The sequence below is a fragment of the Panthera pardus genome, unplaced genomic scaffold (genome assembly GCF_024362965.1).
Source record: "Panthera pardus isolate Hobbes unplaced genomic scaffold, ASM2436296v1 HiC_scaffold_6, whole genome shotgun sequence".
Lineage (NCBI taxonomy): Eukaryota > Metazoa > Chordata > Mammalia > Carnivora > Felidae > Panthera > Panthera pardus.
Window position 1 is genome coordinate 83,068,658 of NW_026526991.1, and position 23,557 is coordinate 83,092,214.

General features: G+C 36.7%; 1 protein-coding gene across 9 annotated transcripts in view; it reads left to right on the top strand.

The window, feature by feature from the left end:
• Nucleotides 1-23,557, top strand: part of DNAI7 (dynein axonemal intermediate chain 7) — a 76,570-nt gene that overhangs the window by 12,921 nt on the left and 40,092 nt on the right. For 5 of the 9 annotated variants that reach the window (XM_019452234.2, XM_019452241.2, XM_019452242.2 and 2 more), the window contains 5 exons: nt 11,614-11,695; nt 14,318-14,409; nt 16,403-16,504; nt 17,363-17,500; nt 22,436-22,582. In XM_019452234.2, coding sequence (XP_019307779.1) covers nt 11,614-11,695; nt 14,318-14,409; nt 16,403-16,504; nt 17,363-17,500; nt 22,436-22,582 — 561 coding nt within the window. The remainder of the gene's footprint in view (nt 1-11,613; nt 11,696-14,317; nt 14,410-16,402; nt 16,505-17,362; nt 17,501-22,435; nt 22,583-23,557) is intronic. The other 4 variants (XM_019452236.2, XM_053895275.1, XM_019452235.2 and 1 more) reach the window with 3 other exon arrangements.

Consider the following 23,557-nt stretch of genomic DNA (forward strand, 5'->3'; position numbering starts at 1 on the left):
GAAGTAACAAAAGGAAAATTCAAAGTAAGGAGGGAGGGAAATTATAAAGATCTAGAAAAATTAATGAAATAGAAGACATACAATGAAGAGAATCAATAACCTCATATCCTTCAGGTCCTCAAAGAAATGTTACCTTCTCCTTGAGGCCCATCCTAACCACTCTGAAATTGTAATTCATCCCTTCCCTAACTATCCCTGCAGTCTGGAGCCCCTTTGTTTTCCTCCATAGCACTTTCATCCTCTAAAATGTTTTATAACTTATTTTCAAATTTTATTTATTGTTTTTGTCTTTCTCTTCCTATTTGAATATAAGCCCATAAGTACAAAAGATTTTTGTCTGTTTACTGGTATATCTCAAATGCCCATCACATGTTATATTCTCAGTGTTTCTTAAAATAATTGAATGAACAGGCCACAACTTATTTCTTTGAAAATGCTGATAAAATATACAATCCACTGGTAAATTTTATCAAGAGGAACGAAAGGCATAAATAATGAATATTAGGAATGAAAAGGGAAATATGACTTTAATAATAAATTACATTATTTGAATAGCTTTATGTGTCAGTAAGTTAGAAAATTTAGATGAATTAGAGAAATAGCCAGGAAAAAAAAAAAAAAAAAAAAACTTAAACTGTTTCATAAGTAGAAAACCTGAGTAGTCCTATAATCATTTGAAAAGTTACATCAAGTGGTTAAAAATCTTCCCAGAAAGAAAATTCTAAGTCTACAAGTGTTTGTTAGCTAGTTCTTCATTCAAAGATAAATAAGTAATTTCATTTTTATACAAATTCTTCTAGAGTATAAAGAAAGAGGTAACACTCCTAATTCATTTTTAGTTACCTGGGTATCCTGAGAATAGTATGAGAAAGGAAAATTGAAGCTCATTCATGAGCTTAAGTACAAAATTTCTAAAGAAAAGGTTAGGAAGCTCAATCTGGAAGTATATAGAGTGATAATAAGTTATAACCCAATTCAGTTTATCTCCAGAAGGCAGAATTGGTTTAACATAGGAAATTAAATGAATGGAATCAGATTGAGTTGGAAATTCAATTACTATACATTACCATTTAATATGTTAAAGGGCACTTCCTTAGCCTGATAAAGGTATTGAGGGGAAAAAAAACCCAAAAACTAAATCCAACTACTAGAGAAACAAAAGCACTGAAACTAACAAACATTGATTTGTATAATGATTATGGGAGTATAAGTTGAAATACTTTGGAAAGGTCATCTTCAATAAGGTTGAAAATGCACATATCGACCAGTTTTACTCCTAGCTATACACTGTAGAGAAACTCTTGCAAATGGACACCAGGATGCATACACTTGAAGGTTTATAGCAGCATCATTTATGATGGTAACAAGTTAGAAACCATCCAATATCTATCAGTATAAAAATGAGTTACTATTCAGCAGTGAAAATATATAGCTAGAGCTATATCCATCAACATGGATGAATCTTACAAGCCGTAACACGTATCCAAAGATCTAAAACATACAAAAGGACAACTATTGTATTATTATACTTATGTGAAATATCTAGAGTAGTCAAATTCAGAGACAAAGTGGAATGGTGGTTGTCAGGGGCTAGGGTCACAGGAGGAAGGGGAGTTAACGTTTGATGGATACAGAGTAACAGTTTGTAACATTAAAAAAGTTCTGGAGGGGCGCCTGGGTGGCGCAGTCGTTAAGCGTCCGACTTCAGCCAGGTCACGATCTCGCGGTCCGTGAGTTCGAGCCCCGCGTCAGGCTCTGGGCTGATGGCTCGGAGCCTGGAGCCTGTTTCCGATTCTGTGTCTCCCTCTCTCTCTGCCCCTCCCCCGTTCATGCTCTGTCTCTCTCTGTCCCAAAAATAAATAAAAAACGTTGAAAAAAAAAAAATTAAAAAAAAAAAAAAAAAGTTCTGGAAATGGGTGGTAGTGATGGTTGTACAACAGTGTAAATGTATTTAATACCACTGACCTGCACATTTAAAAATGGTTAGAATTGTAAACTTTATTATATGTATACTTTACTATAATAAGTAAATTATAATCGTATACATAAAGTATAATTGGATTTATATAAAGTTCAAAAATAAGCAAACTATTTTGTTCAGGAATATGTGTAACTTTAAAGAAAAAACAAGATAGGAGCACCTTGGTGGATCAGTCAGTTAAGTATCTGACTCTTGATTGCACCTCAGGTCATGATCTCATGGTTCGTGAGTATGAGTTCTGCATCTGGCTCTACACTGACAGTGTGGAACCTCCTTGGGATATTCTCTCTCTCTCTCTGTCTCTCTGTCTCTGCCCCTCCCCTGCTCATGCATGCATTCTCTCAAAATAAATGAATACATTTTTTAAAAATTAAAGGGAAAAAATGACAATCTTAACAAATGTCAATGATTATCTCTAGGTGCTCTTTTTTTGGTAAATCAATGTAATTTTTAGTATCTGATATGGGAAGGATGCAAAGAACTGCATGAGATAGCTGTTACAAACCTGTTTTCCACTGGCTTTTAAATATAAATCAGATTTCTAATTTCTTCTATTTGTAAAAATTAGAATCCATCTGAATCCTTGTTTCATTCAGCAATAGCTAATATCTATCCATGGATCATGAGCAATTTCATGTTTGCTTACCAAAATTTGTAATATAATATGCTGCTTGGTTCATTTGTATACTGAAAATAATTATGAGATTAAATCCAGAGCAAATTTTTTATTACCCAGAAACTTAGAGGCAAGGAATTAAATATTTAAAATTTTTGTACATACTTTTGTAACAGATAAATATGATCAACAAAAGTTTTTCAAGTATATTACATTAGGATAAGGTTCTGTGAGAGAAGTCGAATGAAATATGAGGTCAAAGAGAAAAAGGATTAAAGTTTTTATTAAAGAATCTTGTTCATATTTTAAAAAATAGATGATATTGGCTATTCAATCACTATGATATGTAGATTGTATTGGATGTATTTTATATAGTGATGAATATATTTTAGAAAGAGATGTAAAAGTTTTATACTGGAAAGTACATTTGTAGCTATTTAAGCTTATGATGAAAAGTTTTCAATGCCAAGTTAAAAATGTGTGAAGGGGAGTAGTTGGCTTTTCAAAAAAATTTAAAATTTAAAATTAAAAAAAATTTAAAATGATTTTAAAAGTTACTGATTAGCCATAGCTGAAGCTGAAGGAGAAGCCAGAAAAGAAGTCTGCAGAGGAGGGACCTATGAGAGAAGAAGCAAAATCAGACAGTTGTAACCTAAAGGCCTAATGAAAAAAAAAATAATTCAAGAAGGAAGAAGACTTGGTCAAATGATGATGACAGATGGGTAAAATGAGGGCTGAAAATTGACCATTAGCATTGGAAACATGGCAATCTTGATTCCTTGACAAGAGAGGTTTTAATAGAGAAATAGAAATGAAAGCCTGACTGGAGTGGTCCATGAAGAAAATGGGAAAGTGGAAGCAGTTAGGCAAGTCTTTTTTAGGTCGTCTCATATAAAGGGTAACAAAATTGGAGCAGAAGATGGAAAGGGATGTGAAATCTAGGGAGGGAGAAATTTATGAATAACTACAGGTATTAATTACAGGAGCCAAGTCTTATTAAATAGGCAATAAAGGATAAGATCCAGTGTAACATCGGCAGATTCAGCCTTAAATAGCAGAAGTATGTTACATTAGATCATAAACCATAATGGGAGGGAAGGCAGATAAAGATAGGTACAAAGATTTGGGCGTGGAACCGAGATTATTCTAGAGTTTCTGGTGATATGAGAGAGAAGGTCAACAGCCGAGAGCAGGAAAGAGGAGAGTATTTTGCAGGTTTGACGAGTGAGAAGAATGAAATAGTAGTAGGAATACTGGATGGTACAAAGTCTGTTTAAAATTTGTGTTAATAAATTTGCGCTCATGTATTTTTCTCTGTCAAGTTTCAGCTGCTTATATTACTAATGCATAATAAATGGAGAATTGAGTTTCACTAGAACTAAGAATTTGCCAGCAGACCTTCTCAGAGGGACAGAGAAATAGGGGAGGTGGAAATATATAAAGTAGTGATTATGTGATGAGCTGTGAAATCTAACCTGGGTAAAGAAGTGAAGGTATGAGGGGGTTGATAAACAAGGAAGACGTGATAGGGCTAATGGATTGGAGATTCCAGTGGAGCATTCTGCAGTAGGTGAGCCAAAAAGAGAAGATAGTCATCCAAAAGTCTGTATATTCCAAGGATTAACCACTCTATTGATTGCTAAATTTAGATAGTCCTCTTTTCTTTCTATACTTTCCTTTAGGGAAAATGGAGGGGAGGTGGTTACCACCAAGATAGTTCTCAAACTTGTATTCTGTAGCCCTGATCTGTTTGCTAAACCTCAGTTCCCCAAGTTCAGTGTCTGTAAACATTGCCTGGATGCCCTGCTAGCACTTCATATTAATTATACTCAAACTCCTTTCAACAGTGTTTCTTTCAAATTTGCTTGTTCTAGACTACAGTTTTTCTTTTTGACTCTTCTTTAACTCATTCCTCTCCTTGTCTCCAGTTTTAGTTATATCAAATAAGTTAGTTGATATAATATTTATTGGACCCATTCTCCTATCAGTATTTACAGTCATGACTTTAGTTTTAGTAACTACTCTTAATAGTCACTCAAATGGTATCTTCTTCATAATCATTTTTTCCTAATACAAGGTTAGTTTTTTAAAATTGTATTTTTTTTTAACATATGAAATTTATCGTCAAATTGTTTTCCATACAACACCCAGTGCTCATCCCAAAAGATGCCCTCTTCAATACCCATCACCCACCCTCCCTTCCCTCCCACCCCCCATCAGCCCTCGGTTTGTTCTCAGTTTTGAAGAGTCTCTTAGCTTTCACTCTCTCCCACTCTGACCTCTCTTTTTTTTTTTTCCTTCCCCTCTCCCATGGGTTCCTGTTAAGTTTCTCAGGATCCACACAAGAGTGAAAATATATGGTATCTGTCTTTCTTTGTATGGCTTATTTTACTTAGCATAACACTCTCCAGTTCCATCCACATTGCTACAAAGGGCCATATTTCATTCTTTCTCATTGCCATGTAGTACCCCATTGTGTATATAAACCATAATTTCTTTATCCATTCATCAGTTGATGGACATTTAGGCTCTTTCCATAATTTGGCTATTGTTGAGAGTGCTGCTATAAACATTGGGGTACAAGTGCCCCTATGCATCAGTACTCCTGTATCCCTTGGGTAAATTCCTAGCAGTGCTATTGCTGGGTCATAGGGTAGGTCTGTTTTTAATTTTTTGAGGAACCTCCACACTGTTTTCCAGAGCGGCTGCACCAGTTTGCATTCCAGCAAGAGGGTTCCCGTTTCTCCACATCCTCACCAGCATCTGTAGTCTACTGATTTGTTCATTTTGGCCACTCTGACTGGCGTGAGGTGATATCTGAGTGTGGTTTTGATTTGTATTTCCCTGATGAGGAGCGACGTTGAGCATCTTTTCATGTGCCTGTTGGCCATCCGGATGTCTTCTTTAGAGAAGTGTCTATTCATGTTTTCTGCCGATTTCTTCACTGGATTATTTATTTTTCGGGTGTGGAGTTTGATGAGCTCTTTATAGATTTTGGATACTAGCCCTTTGTCCGATATGTCATTTGCAAATATCTTTTCCCATTCGGTTGGTTGCCTTTTAGTTTTGTTGATTGTTTCCTTTGCTGTGCAGAAGCTTTTTATCTTCATGAGGTCCCAGTAGTTCATTTTTTCTTTTAATTCCCTTGCCTTTGGGGAAGTGTCAAGTAAGAAATTGCTGCGGCTGAGGTCAGAGAGGTCTTTTCCTGTTTTCTCCTCTAGAGTTTTGATGGTTTCGTATCTCACATTCAGGTCCTTTATCCATTTTGAGTTTATTTTTGTGAATGGTGTGACAAAGTGGTCTAGTTTCAATCTTCTGCATGTTGCTGTCCAGTTCTCCCAGCACCATTTGTTAAAGAGACTGTCTTTTTTCCATTGGATATTCTTTCCTGCTTTGTCAAAGATTAGTTGGCCATACTTTTGTGGGTCTAGTTCTGGGGTTTCTGTTCTATTCCATTGGTCTATGTGTCTGTTTTTGTGCCAATACCATGCTGTCTTGATGATTACAGCTTTGTAGTAGAGGCTAACGTCTGGGATTGTGATGCCTCCTGCTTTGGTCTTCTTCTTCAAAATTACTTTGGCTATTTGGGGCCTTTTGTGGTTCCATAGAAATTTTAGGATTGCTTGTTCTAGCTTCGAGAAGAATGCTGATGCAATTTTGATTGGGATTGCATTGAATGTGTAGATAGCTTTGGGTAGTATTGACATTTTGACAATATTTATTCTTCCATCCCATGAGCATGGAATGATTTTGCATTTCTTTATATCTTCTTCAATTTTCTTCATAAGCTTTCTATAGTTTTCAGCATACAGATCTTGTACATCTTTGGTTAGATTTATTCCTAGGTATTTTATGCTTCTTGGTGCAATTGTGAATGGGATCAGTTTCTTTATTTGTCTTTCCGTTGCTTCATTATTAGTGTATAAGAATGCAACTGATTTCTGTACATTGATTTTGTATCCTGTGACTTTGCTGAATTCATGTATCAGTTCTAGCAGACTTTTGGTGGAGTCTATGGGGTTTTCCATGTATATGTCATCTGCAAAAAGTGAAAGCTTGACTTCATCTTTGCCAATTTGATGCCTTTGATTTCCTTTTGTTGTCTGATTGCTGATGATAGAACTTCCAACACTATGTTAAACAACAGCAGTGAGAGTGGACATTCCTGTCGTGTTCCTGATCTCAGGGAAAAGGCTCTCAGTTTTTCCCCATTGAGGATGATGTTAGCTGTGGGCTTTTCATAAATGGCTTTTATGATGTTTAAGTATGTTCTTTCTATCCCGACGTTCTCAAGGATTTTTATCAAGAAAGGATGCTGAATTTTGTCAAATGCTTTTTCTGCATTGATTGACAGAATCCTATGGTTCTTATCTTTTCTTTTATTAATGTGATGTATCACGTTGATTGATTTGCAAATGTTGAACCAGCCCTGCATTCCAGGAATGAATCCCACTTGATCATGGTGAATAATTCTTTTTATATGCTGTTGAATTCGATTTGCTAGTGTCTTATTGAGAATTTTTGCATCCATATTCATCAGGGATATTGGCCTGTAGTTCTCTTTTTTTACTGTGTCTCTGTCTGGTTTAGGAATCAAAGTAATGCTGCCTTCATAGAATGAGTCTGGAAGTTTTCCTTCAGTTTCTATTTTTTGGAATAGCTTGAGAAGGATAGGTATTATCTCTGCTTTATTTTTTTAATTTTTTTTAACATTTATTTATTTTTGAGACAGAGAGCATGAACAGGGGAGGGTCAGAGAAAGAGGGAGACACAGAATCTGAAACAGGCTCCAGGCTCTGAGCTGCCAGCACAGAGCCTGACGGGGGGCTCGAACCCACGGACCGTGAAATCATGACCTGAGCCGAAGTGGGACGCTTAACCGACTGAGCCACCTAGGCGCCCCTATTATCTCCGCTTTAAACGTCTGGTAGAACTCCCCTGGGAAGCCATCTGGTTCTGGACTCTTATTTTTTGGGAGGTTTTTGATAACGGATTCAATTTCTTCACCGGTTATGAGTCTGTTCAAGCTTTCTATTTTCTCCTGTTTGAGTTTTGGAAGTGTGTGGGTGTTTAGGAATTTGTCCATTTCTTCCAGGTTGTCCAGTTTGTTGGCATATAGTTTTTCATAGTATTCCCTGATAATGCTTGTATTTCTGAGGGATTGGTTGTAATAATTCCATTTTCATTCATTATTTTATCTATTTGGGTCATCTCCCTTTTCTTTTTGAGAAGCCTGGCTAGAGGTTTATCCATTCTGTTTATTTTTTCAAAAAACCAACTCTTGGTTTCATTGATCTGCTCTACAGTTTTTTTTAGATTCTATATTGTTTATTTCTGCTCTGATCTTTATTATTTCTCTTCTTCTGCTGGGTTGGGCTGTCTTTGTTGTTCTGCTTCTATTTCCTTTAGTTATGCTGTTAGATTTTGTATTTGGGATTTTTCTTGTTTCTTGAGATAGGCCTGGATTGCAATGTATTTTCCTCTCAGGACTGCCTTCACTGCGTCCCAAAGCGTTTGGATTGTTGTATTTTCATTTTCGTTTGTTTCCATATATTTTTAAATTTCTTCTCTAATTGCCTGGTTGACCAATTCATTCTTTAGTAGGATGTTCTTTAACCTCCATACTTTTGGAGGTTTTCCAGACTTTTTCCTGTGGTTGATACCAAGTTTCATAGCATTGTGATCTGAAAGTGTGCATGGTATGATCTCAGTTCTTTTATACTTATGAAGGGCTGTTTTGTGACCCAGTATGTGATCTATCTTGGAGAATGTTCCATGTGCACTCGAGAAAAAAGTATTCTGTTGCTTTGGGATGCAGAGTTCTAAATATATCTGTCAAGTCCATCTGATCCAATGTATCATTCAGGGCCCTTGTTTCTTTATTGACTGTGTGTCTAGATGATGTATCCATTGTTGTAAGTTGGGTGTTAAAGTCCCCTGCAATTACCACATTCTTATCAATAAGGTTGCTTATGTTTGTGAGTAATTGTTTTATATATTTGGGGGCTCCCGTATTCGGCGCATAGACATTTATAATTGTTAGCTCTTCCTGATGGATAGACCCTGTAATTATTATATAATGCCCTTCTTCATCTCTTGTTACAGCCTTTAATTTAAAGTCTAGTTTGTCTGATGTAAGTATGGCTACTCCAGCTCTCTTTTGACTTCCAGTAGCATGATAAATAGTTTTCCATCCCCTCACTTTCAATCTGAAGTTGTCCTCAAATCTAAAATGAGTCTCTTGTAGACAGCAAATAGATGGGTCTTGTTTTTTTATCCATTCTGATAGCCTATGTCTTTTGGTTGGCACATTTAGTCCATTTACGTTCAGTGTTATTATAGAAAGATATGGGTTTAGAGTCATTGTGATGTCTGTAGGTTTCATGCTTGTAGCGATGTCTCTGGTACTTTGTCTCACAGGATCCCCTTTAGGATCTCTTGTAGGGCTGGTTTAGTGGTGATGAATTCCTTCAGCTTTTGTTTGTTTGGGAAGACCTTTATCTCTCCTTCTATTCTAAATGACAGATTTGCTGGATAAAGGATTCTCGGCTGCATATTTTTTCTGTTCATCACATTGACGATTTCCTGCCATTCCTTTCTGGCCTGCCAAGTTTCAGTAGAGAGATCCATCACGAGTCTTATCGGTCTCCCTTTATACGTTAGAGCATGTTTATCCCTTGCTGCTTTCAGAATTTTCTCTTTATCCTTGTATTTTGCCAGTTTCAGTATGATACGTCATGCAGAAGGTCGATTCAAGTTACGTCTGAAGGGAGTTCTCTGTGCCTCTTGGATTTCAATGCCTTTTTCCTTCCCCAGATTAGGGAAGTTCTCAGCTATTATTTCTTCAAGTACACCTTCAGCACATTTCCCTCTCTCTTCCTCCTCTGGAATACCAATTATGTGTAGATTTACTAGTGCATCACTTAGTTCTTTAATTTTCCCCTCATACTCCTGGATTTTTTAATCTCTCTTTTTCTCAGCTTCCTCTTTTTCCATAATTTTATCTTCCAATTCACCTATTCTCTCCTCTGCCTCTTCAATCTGAGCTGTGGTTGTCTCCATTTTATTTTGTAGCTCATTTATAGCATTTTTTAGCTCCTCCTGGCTGTTCCTTAGTCCCTTGATCTCTGTAGCAAGAGATTCTCTGCTGTCCTTTATACTGTTTTCAAGCCCAGCGATTAATTTTATGACAATTATTCTAAATTCACTTTCTGTTATATTGTTTAAGTCCTTTTTGATCAGTTTGTTAGCTGTCATTATTTCCTGGAGATTCTTTTGAGGGGAATTCTTCCGTTTCATCATTTTGGATAGTCCATGATGTGGTACGGAACTACAGGGCACTTCCCCTGTGCTGTCTTGAATAACTCGCGTTGGTGGGCGGGGCCGCAGTCAGACCTGATGTCTGCCCCCAGCCCACCGCTGTGGCCACAGTCAGACTGGTGTGTGCCTTCTCTCTCCCTCTCCTAGGGGCGGGATTCACTTTGGGGTGGCGTGGCCTGTCTGGGCTAGTTGCACACTGCCAGGCTTGTGGTGTTGGGGATCTGGCGTATTAGCTGGGGTGGATCGGCAAGGTGCACAGGGGCGGGAGGGGCAGGCTCAGCTCACTTATCCTTCAGTGATCCACTTCGGGAGGGGCCCTGCTCCACCGGGAGGGAGTCAGACCCCCTGGCTCCGCAGAAGCACAGTATTGGGTGTTTGCACGGTGCAAGCAAGTTCCCTGACAGGAACTGGTTCCCTTTGGGGTTTTGGCTGGGGGATGGGCGAGGGAGATAGAGCTGGCGAGCGCATTTGTTCCCCGCCAACCTGAGCTGTGTCATCCGGGGCTCAACACCTCTCCCTCCCGTTGTCCTCCAGCCCTCCCACTCTCCGAGCAGAGCTGTTAGCTTATAACCTTCCAGATGTTAAGTCCTGCTTGCTGTCCGAACACACTCCATCTGGCCCCTCCGCTTTTGCAAGCCAGACTCGGGGGCTCTGCTTGGCCGGCGGGCTGCCCCTTCGCCCCGGCTCCCTCCTGCCAGTCCGTGTAGCGCACATCACCTCTCCGCCCTTCCTACCCTCTTCCGTGGCCCTCTCGTCTATGCTTGGCTCCAGAGAATCCATTCTGCTTGTCTTCTGGTGGTTTTCTGGGTTATTTAGGCAGGTGTGGGTGGAATCTAAGTGATCAGCAGGACGCAGTGAGCCCAGCATCCTCCTACGCCACCATCTTCTTCCAAAATCCTAAAATTGTATTCTTAATAGCCATAGCCCTTCTCAAAACTTTTAGGAGGTTTCCAGTTCTTTTAAAATAATGTCCTACCTCTATAGCATAGGCTCCAACCTTCTTTTCCATTTTCATTTCTATCACCTTTCCTTGGAATCTCCCCAGTGTCCATGAACTTGTTGGCCTTTCCAGTGCTATCCCATCTCCATATCTTATTGCCTGCATTTCCCTCTTCTTGAGATAGGAAATACTCTTCCCTGCATATTTGCATGTTAAAATCTTCTGGGCACAAACTTAAATACTACCTGCTCTATTAAAATTTTACTTCATTCCAATTGTTGAAAATAATCTCTCCTTCCTCTAAACTTAAAAATGACTCTCTGTATATCTGTTAGTCATAAAAATATTTTTAATTATTATAGGCATGTAGTAGTATTAAAACTGTTTTTACATATATTTTATTTTAATCCTTACAACAATAAAATGAGGTCTTATTTAGCACCATTTTAAAGATGTGGAAACTGGGAATAAGAAGCTTATTTAAGTTGTATACTATTAATTATATAATAATTAAATTGTCACCATCACTGTTGCCTTTTAATAACTTTGCTTATTTTTCTTACTTGTTTCCATACTTTGTCCTCAATACATTAAGGCAAGGCTTTGTACAGGATAGGTAGTCTTTATTTGAATGAATGAAAGACTGGATTCATGGAAGTAAAAGTATTTTTCATAATTACTATTTGAGAGGTATGTATTTTATGCATTTGAGAGATATGTATATTAGTAGCCTTTTTTTATGTTATGACATTTAAGTCTGCCAGGAAGAAGAAAATCACCAAAGCTGAACGGTTAAAGCAGCTACAGGAGGAGGAGGAGAGACGGCAAAAAGAGGAAGGTACAAAGTACATAGTGATACTATTTTCACATGCAGGGACTTAAACAATAGTTGATATTTCTATATTCCCATCAATATTTTTAAAAAGAATTTTCAAAATTCTTCAATTTTTCAAATTTCATCTGTTTATTTTTTAATTTTTAAAAAAATTTTTTAATGTTTATCTTTGAGAGAGAGACACACACACTGTGCGAGTGGAGGAGGGACAGAGAGAGAGGAAACCACAGAATCCTAAGCAGGCTTCAGGCTCTGAGCTATCAGCACAGAGCCCTACGTGGGGCTCGAACCTGCAAACTGTGAGATTATGACCTGAGCTGAAGTCAGACCCTTAACCGACTGAGCCACCCAGGCGCCCCAAATTTCATCTGTTTTTTATTTTTATTTATTTTTATTTTTATTTTTTTTTAAATTTTTTTTAATGTTTATTCATTTTTGAGACAGAGAGAGACAGAGCATGAACGGGGGAGGGTCAGAGAGAGAGGGAGACACAGAATCGGAAGCAGGCTCCAGGCTCTGAGCCGTCAGCCCAGAGCCTGACGCGGGGCTCGGACTCACGGACGCGAGATCGTGACCTGAGCTGAAGTCGGACGCTCAACCAACTGAACCACCCAGGCGCCCCTCATCTGTTTTTTAAATAGTTATCTGCTATTTAAAAGGTACCCAGAAAGTTTTGTTACTATACATCAATCACTTTGAGATATATCTTGAAGTGGAGTTGCCAGATAAAATACAGAATTCCCACAGAGGGGCACCTGGGAAGCTCAGTTGGTTAAGCATCCAACTCTTCATTTAAACTCAGGTCATGATCTCAGAGCCATCTTATCGAGACCCACAGAGGGCTCTGTGCTGACAGTGTGGAGCCTGCTTGGGATTCTGTCTCCTTCTCTCTCTCCCTCTCTCTCTCTCTCTCTCTCTCTCTCTGCCCCTCCCCAGCTCTTGTGCATGCTGTCTCTCAAAATAAATAAACATTAAAAAAAAGTACAGAATGTGCAGTTAAGTTTGAATTTCAGATAAATAATAGATGATTTGGGATAATTTGTTCCATGCAATATGGAACATACTTAACCCCCCCCCCCCCCAAAAAAGGCTATTTATTTATCTGAAATTCAACTTCATCTGAGCATCTTGTATTTTTATTTGCTAACTCTGGCAATCATGTCTTGAAATGTTTATGTTTACCTATGAAATTAGGGGCTTTGGTGCTAATTCTACAGTACGGATTCTGAAACTTAAATTCATTAAATATGGGAAATAGGAAATAGACACTAACAAGAAATGCACAGAACAGCCTAAGTTATTATAGTTTAATAATATGCATTTGCCAAATTTAATCATTTGTAAAAAAAAAAAAATTAATTAAAAATTAATAAAAATATCTATTATTTAAAATAACAAAAAGAGATTTAAAAAACCGGTATACCTTTTAGCATCAAGAGCATGTGTGGGAGTGCCTGGGTGGCTTAGTTGGTTTAGCATCTGACTCTTGATATCGACTCAGGTTGTGATCCCTTGGTTGTGAGATGGAGCCCCACCTCAGGCTCCACATACAGGGTGGAGCCTGCTTGGGATTCTCTCTCCCCTTCTCTCTCTGCCCCTCCACTGCTTGTGTGCTCTAAATAAATAAATAAATAAATAAATAAATAAATAAATAAATAATTTTTTTTTTTTTTTTTAAAGAACCTGTGGATTCAAATTCATGTTTTAAAAGTCTGTCCACAGCTCAGAGCCTGGAGCCTGTTTCGGATTCTGTGTCTCCCTCTCTCTGACCCTCCCCCGTTCATGCTCTGTCTCTCTCTGTCTCAAAAATAAATAAACGTTAAAAAAAAAAAAAGTTTAAAAAAAAATAAAAGTCTGTCCTCAGGCTCCACGTTGATTTTTTTATATACAATCATTATTAAATCCTTTTTAGGTGGCTCATGATAAGAATACAGTATCAGGATCTAGAACATGGGGAAAGTTTTATTATATTGGATTAAACTTATATTCTTCAACATATCTTTCATATTTAATAGTGAAAGCAAGAGAAGTTTAAGGTAATTGCTTCTGGAGGTGCCTGGGTGGCTTAGTCAGTTAAGCATCTGACTCTTGATTTTGGCCCAGGTCATGATTTCACAGTTTGTGAGATTGGCCTGTTGGGCTCTGAGGGGACAGCACAGAACGTGCTTGGGATTCTCTCTCTCCTTCTCTTTACCCCTCCTATGCTTACACCTGTGCACACTCTCTCTCTCTCTCAAAATACATAAATGAACTTAGGAAAAGTGGTAATTGCTTCTAATGATGTAGATATAAGAAACTTATGGAAATCTGAAGATTTTACCTCTCCTTAATTACCTATGATAGTTCTGTCATTTTTTATTATTTAAAATTATTATTGGATTGCTATAAATTTGGAGAAGAGAAATATTATTATGGGCCTATTTTTTTTTTTTTGGCCAGAAACTTTGAGTCATGTTACTTTTTTGAAAGAAATCCACCATTTGTCTTATTTCTACCACATAATATAGGCTGTAAGTTCTATAAAATATTTCACTACCATTATATCTTGAAAATATTTTAAGTAATTTTAAGGGATTAAAATTAGATTGATTTAATCACTGAGAAAAAATTTTTTTGGTTCTTTAGAGGAAACCCGTGTGAAACATGAAAAAGAAGAAATGGAAAGACTTGAAAGACAACGGGTTGAGAGAGAAAAATGGCATCAACTTGAAGCAAAAGTATGTAAACATTAGTAATGTTATTAATGAAAACAAACTATGTAGCTATCAGATCTGTTTGGCCATTTAATGTCACTCTCCCCCATACCTACCACTAATGTTTAGGCCTATGTAAACTGGTTTAACTCCTTTAATCCTACCATAAAGAAGTGAAATTATTACCCACAATTCACAGATAAGGAAATTGAGGAAAAAGGAAGGTAAGCAGCTAATGAGTTGGAGCCAAGAGTTAGACATAAATAGTCTCACTTCAGAGCCCTTGCTTGTAGGCATTAAGTTATTTTTCTTGATCTGTTTTATAGATAATTAAACAGGGCTTCCTCCCCCAAAACTCAAATTCTACCTCTCATATTTTAGTTTTACTTCTCTTTTTTACCAGAATTACCAGGATTTTTCATATCAGTAGTTCTGATCTCGACAAGCCTCATAACTGTTAAAAATTGAAGGCCCCCCAAGGAAATTTATTTATGTGGGTCATATTTCTCAATATTTACCACATTAGAAACTCAAACTGAGAAATTTTAAGACACATCATATTAATAGACATTAAATATTATATAAAATAAACATTAATAAAAATAAGTAAATATATTAACATATTTTAAGGAAGAAAATTATTGTACATATAATTATATATTATTGAGTTATAATTGACATATAACATTGTATTAGTTTCAGGTATAAACATGGTGATTCAATGTTTGTATATATTGTGAAATGATTATTCCAGTAAGTCTAGTTAACATTCATCACCACACATTCTATATGTTTTAAATTAGAGAAATAAGTGGCATTGTTTATATTTTTAAAGTCTCTTTGATGTCAGACCTAACAAAAGACTGCTAGATTCTCATATCTATTCAGTATTCTGTCTGTTACAATGAGTTTTTATCAAAGTGCATAAAGAAAATCTGGCCTCACACAGAATCATAGTTGGAAAAGGGTAATATTGTAATAGCCTTTCAGGTAATTGTGGATATTCTTTTTGATTCTATACCAAAACTCAGTAAGTCATAGTTTCTTAATATGGAATGTGAAATCATATCAATGAAGTTTTCAGAGTGTTATACTAAAACATTGATCTGTCTTACACTTTAAATTGATCTTGTATCCATGTATGATTTTAAAATATCATACATTGGTTGCTTAGAAAAACTTGATTTACTGAATAATTTCCTTCCAAATGTTGACACGTTTTTATTATTAGTTACCAAAAATCACATGCATTGATGTCTTCCCCAATCAAATCAGAAAGGTTTTTAAGGATTGAGAAAATGTCAAGCTCACAGTGGTCGATACAAGTTTTTTTGTTTAATTTGAATTTTTATTTGAAAGCTTGAATTTTATTATTGGTAACAAATACTTTTAATTCTTTCCTGAAAGTGACATACTCAGTGCATTCATTTTTGAGAGTGTCTGCCAAAATACTCAAATAATCGTGCAAGCAGTGGTTTCTCAAGACAGCTTTGTCCTTTGAAACATGGCAGAACGCTTTATGCATACTTCTCGCTTTATGCACATAGAACAATCAAAAGACTTATGCTGAAGGGTTGACACTTAACAAAATTAATAATTTTCACTTCCTCAGGTCACTCTTATATGAAAATGGCTGTTTACTACCCGCAAACCCCAAAGAATATGACTCCTAGTATAGCTTGTGCCTTGATTTGTGCTGAGACACCAGCAATTTTAGACCATTTTGCACCATTAGTGTAAATGTATACACTGCAAAAGAGGCAGATACTGTTTCAGTATAATTATGAAGACATATTTGACCTCACAGATCCCTGAAGAGTCTTGGGGACCCACCAGGTGTCTGCAGATAACTTGCAAACCTCTGTTTCAGAGGAAACCTTTTGGAAATACCAGTTACATTGAAACTAATTTTAGTGTTCATTTTGAAACTCAGTATTTTGCCGAATAAAGTTTAGATGCTACCTGTGAAACATAAAGCTAAAATTAAAGAGCCCACCAATGTATCCCCATGCAACAGGATCTAGAAAGGAGGAATGAAGAACTTGAAGAACTTTATTTATTAGAGGAGTGTTTTCCTGAAGCAGAGAAGTTGAAACAAGATACTAGATTGCTTTCTCAGGTAAAACTGATTTTGTGTGTTTGTGTGTGCCACAAGAGGAAATTATACTCTGATATCCTTTTTAATCCCCTCAGATTTTTAATTTGTCTGTAAAACATCTCTAATTTGACAAATCTGTCATATTGCATGTAGCAAAGTAAATTCACATACCTTTGTAGAAAACTATTGTCAATAATAAGACCCTTGAAATTTTTGTATCTTTTGACTCTGATTTAATTTTGGGGGAATCTATACTGAAGAAATTATTCTGAATTAAAACAGAAAACTTTGAGCTTAAGTCAATCTAGCATTGCTCAAAACAATGTAACTTTGGAAAAAAATAAAGGTTATTATAAGGAGAAAAAGAAAAAAACTATAATAATATGGCAAAAGATGATTACACTATAATTTTAAGCAAAGTACAATATGATTACAAGCGTAGAAGTTTCATAGACTGCAAAATGAATGGAAGTACTCATACTAAAATGACAGTGGTGATTAACAATTAGTAATAATTTGGAAAAAAAAAAAACACAAAAAACAGTAATAATTTGGTAAGTAGATATTAGCCCAAGTGTTGGCTTTTGTAAATACAGGAGCTATATGTTTAGAGACGAAAGCAAAACAAAACCAACTCATAAATACTGTTTTTTAAAAATATGACAATTACTAGAATTGCTATTTGAACTAGTGAGGCTTATAAATTATTTTGATATAGAGAATTTGGTTATTATAGAGATATCTCAAGTAGGCAGTTAAAGTCATAATTTTTTTTACGTAAATTGGGAAAACTAGATTATGAGAACTGATACTTGGAAAAAAGTTATTTAATCTTTGCATTTTCATCATTGTGACCCTTCCAACATTTTTATTCCACAGTGGAATCACTACATTCAATGTGATGGAAGTCCTGATCCTTCAGTATCCCCAGAAATTAATACTTTCATTAGTCTGTGGAAAGAGGAAACAAATGAGACTTTAGAGGAAGTGATCGCGAAGAGTAAATTAGTGCTAAATGTATGTCCTAGAGTATTACTCTGTAATTTTAAGTTGTTTAAGTTACAAATTGTCTGGTATCGACTCCAAAATAGAAATAAATTAAACAAATATATATTTGTATTTGCCAATTAATAACACTACTGCGTGTTTAGATATCGAGAAAAATATTTAACCTTTCTCTTTTTTTTTGTTTTTACAACTCCCATTTTTATTTTTTATCTTTGCCACCTTAGATAAGGTCTGTATAGCATAAATGTGAAACATTATGTGTCTAATCTAAGCAGGGGAAAAAAAATCAAGTTGCATCCTTTTATGTAGATAACTTGGAGGGAAAGTGCATGATTTTATCTTGAGTTGAAATTTTCCACTATTTGGTGATTCACTACACATACTTTTCTATGTCAACTATGTGCCAGGCACCTACTCTTCTAGGCATGAAAGAACAAAGATGAAGAAGAATATCCTACCTTCTAGTTCTGCAAATAGGATGGATAGGCTACCCTGAGGAACTAGCACTTTATGATGCACTTAAAAATGCTAAAAAAATAATGTTTTAATGATATTTAAGTTCATTGCCTATTTCAAAAGAAAGTAAGGGAAAATCTTGGAGGCCATAAAACAATTCAGAAAAGTGGGCAAATCTCAAAGTGAGTGGCTTCCCAGAGACACCACTTTCCAAGAGGCTTCTTTTTCTGTTAAGTCTTGGGTTAGCATTGGTTTAAAGGACCATCAGGAAGCAAAGCCTAGGGTCCATGCAAGGTGGCAAGTTGGATCAGAAACTCCATGTATGGCTGGGAGCCTCAAAAAGTTATTGTGGATGATAGGGGAAATACCTGCTCTGCAAAGGGAGATGATAAGAACTTGTTTGGCTCATCTTTAGCTTATTGAAGGGAAACAAAAATGTCTCTACTGAGAATTCTTAATCACAAGTGAATCAGAAGTTGTATTGGAAGAATTTACCAAAATATAGCACACAGAAAGAGATAAAGAGATGGAAAATATTAATGAGCAGTTAATGGGTATGTATGATAGAGTAAAAGGGGCTAAAATGCATCAAAAAAGGGTACCAGAAGGGAATGACAGTATTCAAAGAGAAAATGGCTGACATCTTTCCAGAATTGAGGAAAGATACAAACCCTCAGATTCAAGAAACCCAACAAATCCCATTAGGATGCATAGAAAGAAACCCATACTAGGCACACTTACATAGTAGTAGGAACTGGAAGGAATTCACTGCACTTGGTCCTATTCTAATGCTTTTTGTTGCAATTCCTCACCACATTCTTGTGCTGCTTGTCACTGGGGTTTACTTCTTCAGCATGTTGTTATGAAGATGGAGTAACTCCAGACCATTAAGCTCATAACATGCATTGCCTAATTTGATGTGGGCAAGCGTATGAGATCCATTTTACATATGTAGAGAGAAAAACTGTGACTTGCTTAGAGTCTCCTAAGAGACTTTAAATAGGGCTTACTCTGACTTTCCAGCAGCTCCCAAGCCTCCTGTCCACTGTGAGATATTTGGACACCAGTGAATTCATTGTACAGGGTTCTTGCCATTGCACATCCTCTCTGCCGGCTGCCATGGCATGCTGCTGGCCCAGGAAGCCAGTGCTCTGCAATAGCTGGGAGAGTGGGAGGTAGCACTGGAGTTCACTAGTGATGAGCTGGAAGTGAAATCTTCCTATTATGAGAGTGGGTTACAGAAATAGAAGGAAGAAATAGTACAGAAAATGAGGAAAGGGCAGGTAAAACAAAATAGGAGAGGAGGATGATCATAGCAATAGGAAACTAAAGAGGGCAGCACTTGAGGAACAGAAAGAATTGGATAGCAGTGACCCCACGGTAAACACTAAGTTCCAAATTATCAAATGTATTTATTTGGCAAGCTCTTATATAATACTTACTATTCCAGGCTTTAGAAATAGTTACTTGCTGAATTCTTATAATAACCCTAGGAGGTAGGCACCAGTATTCTCATTTTACAAATGAAGAGGGCATAGTGATGCACAGAGGTACAAAGATGTTATATAACTTACCCAAGTCCACACTGCTAGTAGGAAGTGGCTAGGATCGAAGCCCTGCATGCTGGCTTAAGTCCATACTGCCCTCCACCACAATGCCACCTCTCTTAATTGAGAAAATTTCTAGGTATTATCTGTGTCAGTGTTCAAAACTAAATCCTGCCACTTATTAGTTAGTTGTTCCTTGGTCATGCTGTGCCTCAATTTCTCTCAACACTTTAAATATCTCCACTCTCTTCTTGATTAGATGATTTCTGGGAAGTTAAATGTAATTCGTAATTTTGTTTCTCTTAAGGTAAGGTGTTGTTTCCTCTGGCTTCTGTCGGGATTTCTTATCTTTGATTTTCTGTAGTTTGAAAATACTATGCCTAAGTGTAGTTTTCTAGGGCATTTATCCTGTTTGGTGTTCTCCAAACTCCCTGAACCTGTGGTTTAGCATCTGATATTCATTTAGGGAAATTGTTATTTCAAATATTTCTTCTGTTCCTTTCTCCCTCTTTTCTCCTTCTGGTATTCCCTTTACATGCATGCTATACCTTTTGTAGTTGTCCCACAGTCCTTGGATACTTTGTTCTATTTAAAAAAAAATTTTTTTTTTTTACTTTTTGTTTTCTTTGACTTTAGTTTTCAAAGATTCTATTGTTATGTCCTCTAGCTCAGAGATTCTTTCCTTTGCTAAGTCCAGTCTACTAATAAGCCCACCAAAGGCATTCATCCATTTCTATTTGGTTCTTTCTTAGGATTTCTATCTCTCTGCTTTACGTTGCCCATCTATTTATGCATGCTGTCTGCTTTATCCAGTAGAGCCCTTAGCATATCAATCATAGGTGTTTTGAATTCCTGGTCGGATAATTCAATATCCCTGCCATGTGTGGTTCTAATGCTTGCTTTGTCTTTTCAAATAGTGGTTTTTGCCTTTTGGTATGACTTGTAATTTTCTCCTGATAGCTGGACATGATGTACTGAGTGAAAGGAAGTCGTATAAATAGGGCTTTAGTAATATGGCTGTGAGGTGGGGCTGGGGAGGAGAAGAATCCTATAGTCCTGCAATTAGGTCTCGGTCTGTTAATAAGCCTGTATCTCTGCATGGTGAACTTCACAAGTGTTTTTAATTTATTTTATTCCCCTCAGGTGGGAGGGGATGGCTAGTGCTAGCCGGAGTTATTTCCTTTCCCCCAGGTGAGTGAGGCTTTGATAAAAGTCCCAAAACTTAGGCTCTAGTTAATTAGTTTCCCCTAAGATCAGGCCTTGTTAAGGATAGAGTATTCTGGTATATTTCAAAACCGTTCCTTTTCCCTTCCCTCTGCTGGAAGTAGGAGGGGATTCTGCTCCCATATTTATTGTGAGAACCTGGTGGAGCATTTGGAGGTAAGTCTCACAATATTGTGGGCTCTCCTCCTTCCATGGCTGTGCTCTCCTGGAGTTTTTAACTCTCAAGAGCTGTCCACACTAAGCCTTCAGTAATTTGTCATTTGCAGTTTCAGATGTTCTTATCTGGCACTGGTTTCTGCAGTGGCTTTTGTTCCTGAATATACCATGGTAAGCTAACTCCCTCTGTTCACTTATAGGTCTTTCCAGTCTTGAGATCAGGCGTTTGCCCAGTCTCCTCCCTTCTTGTTGATCGAAGAAGAGTTGTTGATTTTTCAGTCTGTTGAGCTTTTCACTTGCTGTTAGGAAGGAGTGGGGTCTTTCAAACTCCTTACCAATGGAATCAGACTGCCTTAGTTTCCTTATCTATAAAAATAGGCATAATAACAGTATCTACCTGATAGAGTTATGATGAAGATAGAATGAATTAAAACATAAACATTTAGAACAGTTCCTGGCACATAGTAAGTGTAGGAGAGGGGAAATTCTTCTATCCTTCAAGCTTTCAGCTGGACTGAGAATTCAGTATACATGAGACGTGCATGGAGACCCAATAATGAAATTGAAACCCAAAGAAATGACCAAGGCAGGCAGTTTTTATACATTTTAGACAATCGATTTGTGAGGAATTTACAAGATAAGGAAAATAGGTGTTTGTGAGCTTTAGTTAGTAAGGAATTCTAAGTGGAGTTTGGTCTGATGTGGTAGATTAGTAAAAAAAAAAAAAAAAAAAAGGTAACAAGGTTTATTTCTACAGTTTTCTTGAGTTTAAAGTTCCTATCTCTGGTCTTTTTACTTCTTAGTACAGGGAAGGTATTTTCATACGGGAGATTTGTTTCCTGCTTTCAGGAGACAGAGGAGGGTGCAAGTGTCTTTACACTGGTTGCTTCTCATGTAGCTTCAATTCAAAATGATCAATATGCCATTGTGCTACATTTGGGGGTGGCCTGCCGTGGGCACCTATATAAATATTCAGTACATATTAGTAACTATCTGCTCTTCCACCTTCGTCTCATTCTCCTTCTCATTATTGTTTATTTGCTTGTTTTAAATTTTTTTAATGTTTATTTTTGAGAGAAACAGAGAGCAAGTGGGGGAGGGGCCCAGAGAGAGACACACACAGAATCTGAAGCAGGCTCCAGGCTCTGAGCTGTCAACACAGAGCCGGACTTGGGGCTCGAACTCACAAACTGTGAGTGAGATCATGACCTGAGCCGAAGTTGGGCACTTGTCTGATTGAGCCACCTAGGTGCCCCTCCTCCTCATTATTGTTATATCACTATTTCTATTGTTCCATTGTCTTCAGCATCCAAACTATGCCTCCTCCATAACTTGCCAATAGTTGAGAATTTTTATAAAGGAGTATCTGGAGGAAATATTTTTATTTTTCCATGATCTTAAATAATACAATTAACACAAGAAAGGATTTTTATGTTTTACTGATGATATGATGTGTTCGTCAATTCTAAAGTGATAGAACATTGCCTTTTCACTTTTTCTTTGACTATTTGTCAGAAGTTTATTTTTAGAGTAAATTTTTACTTTACATTTTACTTTATAGTTAATTGAGAAATTGAGATTACTTTTATTGCAAACGCCATCATATGATTTGGAAGATAAAGCTATAATACAATACCAAGGATCAATTCTAGAGCTGCAGGAGCTCCTCCATCTTAAGTTCAATGTAGCCACAGAACGACTTCTCAGAGTAAGTGTGATTATTTTACTCATAACTTATGATTAACTTTTATAAGAATGAAAACTTTATGCTACATAATAAAACATCTAGTATCCTTTTTTAATTAAAAGGCTATGGAAAAGTCAGTAGAATAATAGGCACATACATTTATCCGGATCTAACAACCATAAATACTTCTTTTTTCCAAATTTTTATTTATGTTTATTTTTTGAGAGAGAGGGAGAAGAAAGCAAGCCGGGGAGGGGCAAAGAGAGAGGGAGAGAGAGATCCTCAGCAGGCTGCACGCTGTGATGCGGGGCTTGAACCCATGAGCTGTGACGTGAGATAATGACCTGAGCTGAAACCAAGGGTCAGATGCCCAACCAGCTGAGCCACCCAGGTGCCCCCAACCATAAATATTTCTAAAGAAAAAAAAAAAGCATTATCAATGTAGTTAAAGTCCAGTTTTTTTCTTATACTTGCTAAGGTTTAGTGGGATCACTATGAAAATAAATTCGCTAAACATTGTATGTTAGATATTCACTACTCTAGATAAATGAGTTGAAAACAATTATAATTATTGGTAGTCACTCTATTTTTCCCAATTATCTTATCGCTAAAAATAATATCGAAATAACTGTAAAATCATTATTATACCTTAGGAAGTAATAATTCCATACTCTAATATCCAGTCCATATTTAAATTTTGGCTACTATCCCATGAATGTCTTCTATAGCCGTTTTTGTTTTATTTTGTCCTCTAATCAGAAAACAGCCTTAAGGTCACACATAGTTTGTGGTTATTTTGGTTTATTTTGGTCTAGAACATAGTCCTCTGTATAGTGTTGGTAGCATATGTTCTAACTACAAAAAGAAATGCAAAGAAGGCTTAAACTTCACTAAATTTATTGTTAGTAATATTCATATAATTTTGCAACTCTTTGATTTGTAAGAAAAACAGGAAGTATATTAAAATTATTAGTAATCAAGATTATTTTAAGAGAA